At 37.2% G+C, this 12036-nt stretch overlaps 1 protein-coding gene and 1 long non-coding RNA gene across 3 annotated transcripts; one reads left to right on the top strand and one right to left on the bottom strand.

The window, feature by feature from the left end:
- Window positions 1-669: 669 nt before the first annotated feature.
- Window positions 670-4760, bottom strand: LOC109042133 (uncharacterized). The gene is made up of 2 exons (XR_002010047.2): window positions 4536-4760; window positions 670-2733 (listed from the first exon to the last, which is right to left on the bottom strand). It is a non-coding gene; the product is annotated as an uncharacterized lncRNA (long non-coding RNA).
- A 252-nt stretch (window positions 4761-5012) lies between these two features.
- On the top strand, window positions 5013-11783 carry LOC109042127 (protein asteroid). Of its 2 annotated transcripts, XM_019058694.2 has the most exons (4): window positions 5014-5203; window positions 6830-7704; window positions 9176-9301; window positions 11085-11783. In XM_019058694.2, exons 2-4 carry the CDS (start codon window positions 6880-6882, stop codon window positions 11181-11183), a joined length of 1050 nt encoding a protein of 349 aa, XP_018914239.2. In that variant the 5' UTR covers window positions 5014-5203; window positions 6830-6879; the 3' UTR covers window positions 11184-11783. The 2 variants fall into 2 exon arrangements, with proteins under 2 accessions (XP_018914238.2, XP_018914239.2); XM_019058693.2 differs by having other exon boundaries at window positions 5013-5203; window positions 9176-11783.
- The last annotated feature ends 253 nt before the right edge of the window (window positions 11784-12036 follow it).

The following is a 12036-nucleotide window of genomic DNA, read 5'->3' as shown; positions in this document are numbered from 1 at the left end:
CTAGGATGAGACCATGAATCTGATCACTATTTTTTTGAGATGTGCAAGACAGATTAAATTCAAATTTTGACTTATTTCTCAATATTTCAATTAATTTTAAGTGGATTTACTCCAGCATTTTTAATTGAAAACGATTCCAGAGACTGAGTGCTTATATTTTCTGTTACAGAATTTTGCTTCTCTGGAATGACCCATATCTTACAGATATTTTATTTTAATTACTATTTAATTATTATTAAAAACGGATGTCAGGAATTTGGGAAGATTGCAATTGTAAGGGGCACTTTCAGAGAGAAAACATATAAAGGAAAGAATTCTTTCTCTTCTGCCAATTACACACATTTTTTGTTGCACTTTAGTTTCTTTTTTTTTTTATCAGTCTCGTTTGTATAAAGGCAAGAAAGAAAATCATTCGCTCCATAAGACTTATGCAGATAGTCTCATTACAAAACTTGCTAGGAAACAAGTCTTAGTGGTATGTACCATAGTTTTATTGTTTGGTCCGTTCCGAAAAATGATTTTTAAACTACTGAAGTTCTGTACAGTTTGATAAAACTAATTAGCGTCTCTAACTTAATTGCTTAAAAAATACTTGAACTGGTTAAAAGGTTGTCAAGCTCATTGTTTTCACTGGGGGCCTCAGTCATTGAAAATTCATTCTCAGACTCATTTTTTCTATGTAAGTAATACAATTTTATTTCAACTGATCACTGTATGGACAAGAAAAACAGAGTAACAACAATTTGATGTTATCAAAATGCAACACCAGTACTTAATTAATAACAAAATAAAGTAAAAACCCCATGCTGATATCCTTGAAATAAACATCTCGGCAGTAAAACGGCCAAAGATATTCAAATGGCATAAGATCCTTAATTCCCGCATGAAGAATGAAAATGGAGGTGATAATTTCATTGTTGATAAAATCAATGGTATCATCATATAGCACATCATCAAAAAAATTTTCTAAATGCTAAAATCAGTTTCAGTTTTTAAGTAACAAAAAATGACTAATATTTCCAAAATTATTATGAAATTAATTTAGAGATTAAATTATAAAAACTTGATTATAATGTAAGTAGGTATTGCCAATGCAAATATCCTTTAAAAACCTAATTAATCTGTGCTAGTGAAATTACTTCGTATTGCTTCACTTGCTAGAGAAGCAGAAGGTCAAGAATACAGCCCATAGAAAAGCTTGGAGCATGTATGATGAGATGAAAATAATAACTTCCCAAAAGTTTAACCGATTAGGAGCTTGAAGGTGCGACGTTTTTAAAATAGTACCATGAAAGACGAAATGTGATTCTATTTACCTCTTTTTCTGAGAGAGGAGGAAGTTGGAGAGGTTTTCAAATAGGACTTCTAGAGTTGAAACACGATTGACAATTTGTTAAATGCAGGTGTATTTTTCCTGAATCTTTGCCACAGCTGATACAAAGGTTCGAGGGTGGGTAATGCAAACTGCTTTATTCTTTATGAATTAAGTTGTTCTAAAATTCATAAAATAAATTTGAGAACAATGTCTATGAATGTCATAGAGTTAAAACAGGATCTGAACACTATGTAAAAGCTATGGATAATTCATCACAATATGCTGATTGGAGTCAAATTAGAATCGTTAGAGGTATGGTGCCACCTATAAATTTAGGCACTTTTCCGGAATTTTTGTGCCTCCTTGTCTTTGGAACGCACACCCCCTATCTCTCATCATACTTTGCAGGAATGAAAGCAGCCCTATACCCCCTCTTTTTCGGTAACTTATGCGATGTACAGATGGAATGCTTGCTGATACGTACCTACTTGAGAAAAAAAGGTGACATTTCACAAAATTTTTCAAGAGCCATATACAAGCTAGCAAAACAACAATGATGTTGCGATATCAGACGTTTCAAGTGATGCCAGGAACGAGTTCCACAAGAAGACTTCTTTGATGATACTCAGGTAGAGTCCTGGCCGAATGAGTTTCTTAACTTTCAGAGTGCAATGGAAGGTCAGCATTTTTCAATTCAACATTAATAAATTACAAGAATGAAGATGGCAGATCATCTATTGCATTCTAAAATGCACCACCTAACTTTATCTCCTTGGGGACTCTAATTCAAGGTAATGGGTCAAAGTTGTGTTACATATCCTGCCAGTTTTCATCTACAAGGGGGAAGGAGGGCATCTTCATAAGAGAGAGTAATCCCCAGCCCTTGAGGCTGACCCCTCCAAATCACTTGAGTGGGGAAGGGGAGGAGCTCAAAGTCAACTAAAAATTGATTGATAACCCATAAGGTGGGGTTTTTCTTTTTCAATTAAAGTTACTACTCTGAAGTTGAGTTATTCTCATTTTCTGGGGGAATAATACTAAAAAGCTTTGTCTCTAAATCCTCTGACATGAGACTCAGTTGTGTGAGAACCCAATCACCAGTCCTTTGATTTTTCCTCCCTTCGATGTGAATGAATCCTTCCTTATGCTGGCCTTTGACAGGGAAATTCAGTTTAGATTCATAACCATTGTCAAAATTTATCCTTCCATTCCATGTATCAATAGAGTCCTCTTTGATTGGAACACCGAGGAAATCTTTGACTTGTCTGTTACTGTAAAATATCCTTCTTCCTTCGTGAGCAAGAGGAGATTCTTGGAGCAAATGACCATGAATTGTTCTTCTCAAATACTCCACAATCCCGAGACTAATTACAGTACCTGAGATGCCAAATCCGAGTATTGGTTTCCAAAGGTTCATCCTAAACAACAAATAAAATTAAAAAATACACTAAGTAACATTAAATAAAAGGGTGCTCACGTCGATGCAATATATTGTCTATTCATGATTAAAATTTTGAGAAATATTTTTTTTTAAAAAAAAATTTCGGTGATTTTACAGCATACTACATTGAGAATGTTCAGATGTATACCTACATGATCTATTTCGACTTCATTTGAAGTTGGATGAGAAATTTCAGTTTTTGACACTTTTTGTCTTCATAATTTTACACTTGTGTCAAGTTCTTAGGTAAAAGGGAAAAGTCCTAATAAACAGGAGCTTTTAAACTTTTGACGACTGATTTTGCTAGGAAATGAGACCTTCATAATACGGAACCAGAGAAGAAGTGCATTCTGACTCCTTACCTACATTCTTTATATTTACTTAGTGTCAAAATGCTGTTAGCCAGCAGTGGCAATTTCTGCTTGTATGCTAGGGGAGCACTGCGTCCCCAGAGCAATGGGAAAATGATTTCTTTTTCTAGAACACTTATAATCTTTCAAAAATTATAAAGACAGCGATATTAGAAAATCGCTTTGCAGTACGCATAGTAGCGGCTAGTAGTAGCAGGAAACATAGCCAAGTGTGCGAATGCAACAACACCGCTTATACGCAGTAGTCACTGCAGCGTATGGGCTTGGGACAAGGAAAGCAGAGCTACAAATAGTATTGTCAAGTATTAGTAGTAGTAGTGTATCGGGCCGCAGCGACAACAGCGCTACTACGCTGCACCTTGAGTAGCGTAGGCCTGCAACCAGGGGCCATGCAGGTGCTACTTCAAACTTTATTTCTTGCATCTCTTACCCTCTTGTCTCTCTCTCCTTTCCACCCTCTTTGCCCCTCCAGCAATGTCTTTTCCATCGCTTTCTCCGTCTTTTAGTCAAATTCTAAAAACTATTATTGCTGGTCACTTAGACACAAATATAACTACGGAGCACAAAATTAAGCTCACTTTGAAAAAAATAAAAATCTGTGTGGGGACTCCCCCCCCCCCTTTAGCGTGGTAATACGGGCTTTTGTGGGATGATCCTGGTTCTAGCCGCACTTACAATTATATGAACAAACTTCATGTAAAAGAACCCTGATCGCCCCTAAGGGACAGATCAAGAATTCATTGATGCTTCCTTCCGGTACCCACCCACTTCGCCTACAAAATTTCACCTACAAATTATTAGACCTAAAATTATTTTGCCTGCTTCAATACACCTACAAAATTTGACCTAAAAATGTGTTCATCTCACCTACAATAGGAAATTGTATCCAATCCCCCAAAGATAATCCACGAGTCTCTCTTGATCTTTGAATGTGTGGTAATCTGGGGCGAGATTTTGAAACCGCTTGTTGATGGCTTCGTATTTCTTCCTCCAAGCCTGTTTTACTCTCCTCCCAACTTCTACCTCGGCAGTCAGCAGTCTTAGCTCCAGCTCGCCGGTTGCCTGAAACTGGTTCAACCATGTTGGAGGGTATCGCAGTGGCACTGCCGTTCTTTCACCCCAAGCTCGGACACCTCTAATGTACGTCTGTGACTTATTTTTTTTTACATAACCAAAAATATGTAACATTACGCCAAAAAAAAGTCATATGGTAAGATCAACAGTTAATATGGAGAAGGTGTATGAAGATTATAAGAGTTTGTGGTGAGTTTTCCAGTTAGCAAAATTCTGTAGGAGAAAAGTAGGCCTAATAATATTAGGTGTAATATTTGTAGGTGAAATGTCATGGAATCCTTTCTTCCACAGCTCTAATGAGCTCACAGTTTTATGTGAAATGTAACTAAATTACCTGTTTCCTTTTCCACCATTGAAGTCCACTTCTCATGAGACACGGCCTCTTGAACTGCTTGGACTCATAAACCTTACTGCAGGATGGAGTGTAAAAAAACTAGATACAATAATAGAGGAATCTTATGTGATGACAAGACTAATTTAAGATCACATTTGCGTCTAAAAAGAGGAGGAATAAACGTTCTAGCATTGTAATCTCAAAGCGTACGCACGGGCAGAAAATAAGGTTATGTTGTGCGTTGTGGTCATTCTCATTCATGTGAAGAGGAAAGCGGTAAGGTCATTGGTCAAAGTGCAATGATAGTCTCAAATTTGATTGGCTACTTCAGTTTCACTGATAAAAATGTTAAAATGTGTTGAGTTTATTTTATTTACCTATCTTATCAACTATCGAACTATCAACATTACTAAGGCCAAAGACTCTAAAGAGGGCGCGATTTCGCGATAAGCTCCTGAAAAAAAAAAAAAAAAAAAAAAAAACCATCGACATTCAGTCATTCAAGAAGATGTGTAACCAAAATTAAACTAAAGTTCTAGTAAATGAGTGCATTAGATGTTCAAAAAATTGTATGTGCACGTTATTAGTGCGGCAGAGTTTATTTTAAAGCGTCTCTAGTCTCGAAAGGATGTGATGACAACACTTCCCTTCGCTCTTCTCCTGTGATGGTATTTACTGCTCCGATCATCTCTTTTTGACATTTTTAAGCATTGCAGCATTCTTAAGTATAATTTGACTTGAAATTTTTTTGCAGAATTTTCAACTGCCAATGAATACCTACCTAACAGAATAAGTTGTGGGGTAAAACTAAGAGCATTTCAATCATGGGCGCACTAAGGGGGGTCCAGAGGGGGCTACCGAATCTGTATAGCGAGAGTTTGGACAGATCTCTTCATGGAGGGCTTAGGGCCCAAAACTCAAAAGTGCAGCCCTTCTGCTAGCCAACTTCTAACACACAAAATTTCACTGCCAGTCCGCAGAGTCTGCAGATTCCAATTCTAACCAAGATGGCCAAGAATGTACATAAACGAGCGTTCTTCCGCCAAAATCAGTAAATTTATGCCGAAACAAAGTTAAATACATGCTTCATAAACGATGGTTCCTGACAGTTGTATTAGTAAGTCGCATTTCTGCATGCATGGCATGCATGCAGTGCATGGCTGCATTTCTGTGGCCGGATTGTTGAAACTTTAACTGGCTATGTCGGTACGATAAGACAAGACATAGCCCTATCTGCGCCGTGTAATATATCGATTTTCGATTCTTGTCGTGCCGACATAAATTTCAACAATCGAGCTGCTGGGCCCTAACTTCATTCGCGGAGGCATCAATGAAGGCCCGATGGATTTTTAGAGCTTCGCATCTGTCCATATTCTTGCTATATAGGTACTCTAGAAGGGGCTGTCCCCCCCCCCCCCCCAATTGAAAATAGTATCATCTGGCCCCCCTTAGAAATTCTGGATGGTGGGAAAAGACCTTCATCGAGGATGATTATCTCTCTTCATGTAGTAAAAATTGGACGTATTTCTGCCAAACGGAAGTATGTGCATTATGACGTGAGCACTGTTAAGCATGTATGTCTGTGGGTCTCAGGGCTCATGTTTTGATGCACAGTTCCTTTTGATAGAAATACGTCCAATTGAAAACACAATGTTTATTCATTTAGCATTTTCTAAAATTTACATCATGGAAGCCTCAAACTGTGTCCAAGTAGAGTTAAATTTTCAAAGAATTTCTGGATCCATTCAATGCAACCATCCAAAAGTATTCTTTGCTAACATAATTTTTCTCTAGAAATTAATGGAAAATCTGTATCATGGAAGCCTCGAAATGCATTCATGTAATGTTAAAATTTCAAAAATTTCCTGAGGGAGGCCCCTTGGACTGAAGAGTATTCCATAACCCCCCCCCCCCCCCCCGGTCCTAGCAAAATGACCTGAGTATACGCAGTTTGATGCAGTTAAGTCCCAAGATTAAGTCCGTGTGGCCACAGGCTTGGGCATCAAATTTTTTTAGGGGAGACAAATTAAGTAAGAAGCTCCAAGGTCTGAGGAAGCCTTTTTTTTTAACTGAAGCGGAATGATAATACTGAAGCCAGGAAACTTGTTTCATAAAGGTTCTGTGGGAATATGATATCTTAACTTGAGTACAAACAAAGTCTCTTTGATTTTTTTTAATTTTATGTTGGGTGCCATCCGAAAATTAAAAACATGCACCTGCTCCAAATGCATTGCCAATGCATACCAAATACAATAATCAGAATTCATCATCTCTTCTCTTCTCTTTTGTTTCAGGTGCTGTTCCCCGAAATGAGTGTTAATCACATACATTGAGAAACAAGAACATGGGTATTCCCAAGTTGTTTGGACTGGTCGACAAGGAGCCAGCATTATTTTATAAACCCATCAAATTACATGACACCCTTATAGTCATCGACGGTAACTGCATCTCATGTTGGCTTTATCGGACATCCTGTAGCAACACAGTTTTCAATGGAGAGTACAGTGAATTTGAAAAGTGTGCCCAAAAATTTTTCTGCATTCTCAAAGAATGTAACATTTTTCCCATTGTAATTCTCGATGGAGCACATGAAGCCAGAAAACTGAAAACAATCAAAGGAAGACTTTGCGATAAAATTTTACGCAATCAAAAAATCAAAACGATCGATTTTAGAGGTGATGTTTTCATTCCTATTCACCTTATTGAAGTTTTCAAAACAACCATGATTGATATGGAAATTTTCTATTGTCAAAGCTTCCTAGAAGCAGATGTTGATGCCACAAAGGCTGCTCAATCTCTTAACTGTCCACTTCTAAGCTGTGATTCCGATTTTTATCTGGATGATGTAGATTACATCCCATTCACTACGTTGGATCTACAGCTCTTACGACTCGATCAAGAGAATGGATCCTTGCAATCCCAGTATTGTGTACAAGGAAAATTATTTGATCGCACCACCTTCTTCAACAATTATGGTGGTCTAGCTCGTCTGGAATTTTTACCATTATTCTCATTTTTGCTTGGAAACGACTATTCCGAAACAGAACTTTGTGAAGCATTTTTCTCCAGGCTAAGTGGTCAGAAGTCTAGTTTGAAGTTGGAGCAGAAAATCAGAACTCTCTGCAGATGGCTCCATAACTTCCAGTCCCCTGAAATCGCCATGAATGATGTAAGTAGGTGGAACAACTTTTTATTATTACTTTTTGTAGCATATGAACTTCCGAGCCTCTCTGATGTAAAAAATGTCAGCTGACAGGGAGTAGTGAGCTAACATCCAGTCCAGGGTATAGCCGATCAGTGGAAGAGTCTGGTACACTGTTACAATCGGTAAAATGATCGAAACTCATCGCGGGGACCCATCTTGTAGCTTGGAAGCCTGCCCAGCGCTTCTCACCACTAATTGAAGCAGAGCTCTGAAAACGAGCCTTCAGGTGCAGGTGTTTCAAAATCTCCTCTTCTACTTTAAATATTTTACAGAGAAAAGTATTGGGTGACTTTACCGACATTTTTTGTTCGGAGCATTGTAAAAACATAAAGGATATTCTTTAAAGTTGCATCAAATTACATACATTTGCTTTGCTCATAAAGGATGAAGTGTTGGATGAGATTCTGAAACACTGCTAACGAGAAAAGCACTTTCTGCACCTAGCATTTCAGTTAGCAGAGTAGGCTCCTGCCTCAACATGAAGGCCTTGCTTGCTTTGATTGGCTACTGTGAAACCTAGCTGAATCTCTCCAATATTTTTATCGCATCTTACTGCCATATTTAGCGGAAACTGCTTTTTCATACAAGGTTTCCATTGGAGATAGTTACACAGGTCTTGTCTAAAAGGGCAGGTAAGTGCTAGCTGTTACCATGATTTTCATTCACCAGTACTCACGATCAGCTCAGTTTAAGAAATTTTTGAATGAGAAAATCGAGAGGCAATTTTTGAAGCTTCCTTCACACACTTAAGTGTAAAAATACGAACTTAACTTCTTGTGGGCTCTTCATATAATACACTGGCTGTACGGACGACTAACACCCAAAAAGATTAGGTTAAAGCAAGGATCCAGGCGTTGCAGATTGCTATGGGGAGTTGCCTTTCCTCCTCTCCTTCTCCCCAGGAAACCGCCCAAAGGGAAGTTTAAATGCAACTAAATGAGGTGCAAATCTCAGGTGTTGAATGCTTTGCTCAGTAATTGCTACATTCAAGATAACACATGTTAACATAGTGTAGTTATCATCTAGCACTATTAAAATGCCCTATTAAAATGTTCAGTTCTGCATTTAGGACACTTCTGAAGAATTGACGAGCATCATATCACACTCTAGTATTTATCACTCTAAAATTTGAATATGAAATACTTTGAAAGAACTCCAAAAAACCGCCCGAGTGAATATTACAAATCAAAAGGCAGAATGATTTGTGTCTTTTACTCATTGGACCATACTTTTGGGGTTATTTCTTATTGTTTCGTAGTTTTTTGTGTGCAAAGACGTGATGCACTTATGCTCGAAAATTCTTAAGAATTGTCATAAAATCCAGAATTCATCAAGTGATTAACCGACTGTATGGAATTGTTTTCCAAAGTGCTGAAGAATCACCTTAAAGCATATCGCAATCTTTATCATCAATTAATTGTACACCTTCTTTCAGTTTTTGAAGGAGATTCCACAAAAATTAAGGCAGAGGATGAAGAATGAAATATTACGGTGTTTGGAGGAGAAGAACAGCAAGCTGTCTAGTTATCTGGTTCAATACATTTTACAATCTCTCAACTCGGTAAATTGCTCCTCGCTACCTTCCTCTATAACTCTCAGCAATAATATTGAATCTATCGAAGAAAAATCTAAGTGGCTCACTACAGCTGTAGCTTATTTACTACCAAAAAGTGCTAAAGCAAACAAGACTAAGTCACACACTAGTTCCAAAACGAATATTCCTGAATGGATTTTAGTCCAGTTTGTTCAAGGGAAACTTCCAAGAAATTTGATGGAGATCCTTCACACCCACTGTTTCTTTTTTGTGCCACAGATAGAACTTAGCTCATTGTCACCTGTTGTAGCATCTAGTTTTCAAGCTCTAGAATGTATTCTTGGCATTATATTCTGTGGCACTCCTGCGGAGAGTAACCATCAAGTTACTTGTTACTTACGTCAAGGCAATCACTTAGGGACAAAACTTTTAAGGCCTACTTATTTGAATCTCCCAATTCTCAGCATGACAGAAATACCCGCTCTCCCAATACTTGATAGGAAAAAAATTCTGTGTGATGTATTGAAAATTCAACAAATGCAAGATGGAGATGTACCTGTGGGGTGGGAAATGTTTTTTTTCTCCTTGTCACATTGGTATCAAGGTGAGAGTTCTCGAATCATGAACATGGCGCTTGGCTGCTTGATTTTCTCAAGTATATTTATCGGCCTATTAGACAAGAAATTAGGTTATTATAAAGATGAAAAGTCTCTTCTGAAAAAATACTCGAATGAATTAGATGAAGCAATGAAAGAGAGTGAACCCTTGGAGGCAATGGTCAGTGATATTAATAAGCTAAGCTTTTTTGCTCAAAATTTTTCAGCAGCCATTTCTGCTGTAACTTTCAAGGACTCTCTACTTGCTCTTAAGCACTTCATATCTTTTCGCCATCGATTCCATTCTAAAAATCGTCAGTCAAAACAACTTCACAAACCTATTCTTCACTATTTTGCTCAGTTTCAAAATAATATTTTAGTCCATGAGACTTTAAATGCGCTCTTGAACTTCCCATTCCCTCCATTAAAGATAGCTAATTTTTATTGTGGCACATTGATGTATAATATTTATTTTGAAATACAGTGCCATAAGAATTTGAGAGACTTTGTTGAGGTTAAATTTCATCATATGCCAACCATCAAAGCATTATTTTTATCAGCTTTCAGTCTTATTGAAAAACTTTCTGGATGTCCTATCCTCTCTGAGATGAAAACATCCTGGAAAACAGTTAGTCACCGCAGAAGAAAAAAATGATATTTAATGGAAACATAATTGGCTAATCTTGGGATTACTCAACATGAACGCCAATAATTTTAGATTTTGAATGAATTAGATTCGAACCAGTAGTTAACCATCGACTTATTATTGAACTATCTCTTGTAGGTAGCACTGATTAACTTTAACATAAAAGTGGCAAGATTGCACACTCGAGCATATTTTATATTGTGAATAGTCAGGATATAAGAATTTTGCTATCAGCCATCCAGAGATTTCATTGAAATGAGTCCATGCAGTCGATTTTGTTTCTTGATCACTACATTGTGAGATAAAATGCTCATTTTTAATGCACTGACTGAAATGACTTCAGCTACCTCAAAGCTGCAGTGAGGTTTTAACTTCATAACATAACCTTCAGTTACAGCTAAAAGCAGATTCAGTGATGGAAGAGTGATGCAAGTGGGCAGTCAAACCTCACAACTGAGAGTCTCGAATTTTTATGTGTGGAAATGGAGAGCAGGGCGTTGTTGACCAGGCCTAATTTCCAATTAATTTATGAATAATTTGTTAGCCTCTCATTTCTACTACCCCTTAGATGGAGATTGGGCAATCCTGTACATTATTCATTTGTGCGCGTTTATGTCATTGCTGGAAACCACGGCTTGGAAACATGCACAACTCAAACTCACAGTAACGATTCTCAGCAACCATCGGACTAATGTTGAATTTGTCTGAACTATTTGAGTAGATTTGATACACATCTGGATGAAAATAACTCGAATTTGCTAAATTTCAGCCGTTGGGCGATGACTGTTGACTTTCACATTCAGCAGCTAAATTCAGTGTGTGATTACGGCATCATATTTGCCATCCACCGTGGAGCTAGTATAATTCCTGCTCTACAAGTAGATCAGTTCTCAGGGAATTTTAGGTGCTTGTCTATTATCTGAAGCTTAAAACTAAGTGGAAGAAGCATTGAAAAAAAAAATTTTCCACCCATCACTATTGAGTATCCACCTTACCCTCAAGCCTAAATGTATTGAATCCAGGTATTTTTGTTATCATTAGGTATAAGTACTTGACAGTTGCATGGAAAATGTCTCTTCCCGATGAATTCATATTTTTTCATTCATGTAACTTGTATTTTTATAAGTGTAAACTAATTTGTTTTTTCTACTTTTTTTATTTATACAAAACGAAGACTTATTTCAATTTATTATGAGGTTACAATTCGATGGAATTTTTTACATATATTTTTAGAAAAATAAATACAATTTTTTGTTTCCACATAAGACTTTTAAGTTCAGCTATACTTTCTTTCAATACTTAGATCCTTTTCCCTTACATGCAGCCCATACAAAGTTATTAAATCTATTGGAACCCCCCCCCCCCCCCCCCCCCCATTGTTCATTGTCATTTTCCTATTTATGTTGACAGTTGAGTTGACAGAAAAAAAGAGAAAAAAATCAGATTGTTTTCGTTTTTTGCACAAAGAAAGAGAGGATTGTGACTAATTTACATTGCATGAGGATCACCTGTAAAGTAAG

Source organism: Bemisia tabaci, chromosome 5 (genome assembly GCF_918797505.1).
Source record: "Bemisia tabaci chromosome 5, PGI_BMITA_v3".
Classification (NCBI taxonomy): Eukaryota; Metazoa; Arthropoda; class Insecta; order Hemiptera; family Aleyrodidae; genus Bemisia; species Bemisia tabaci.
Note: the sequence above shows the minus strand (reverse complement) of the source record. Positions and strands in the feature narration are given on the sequence as shown.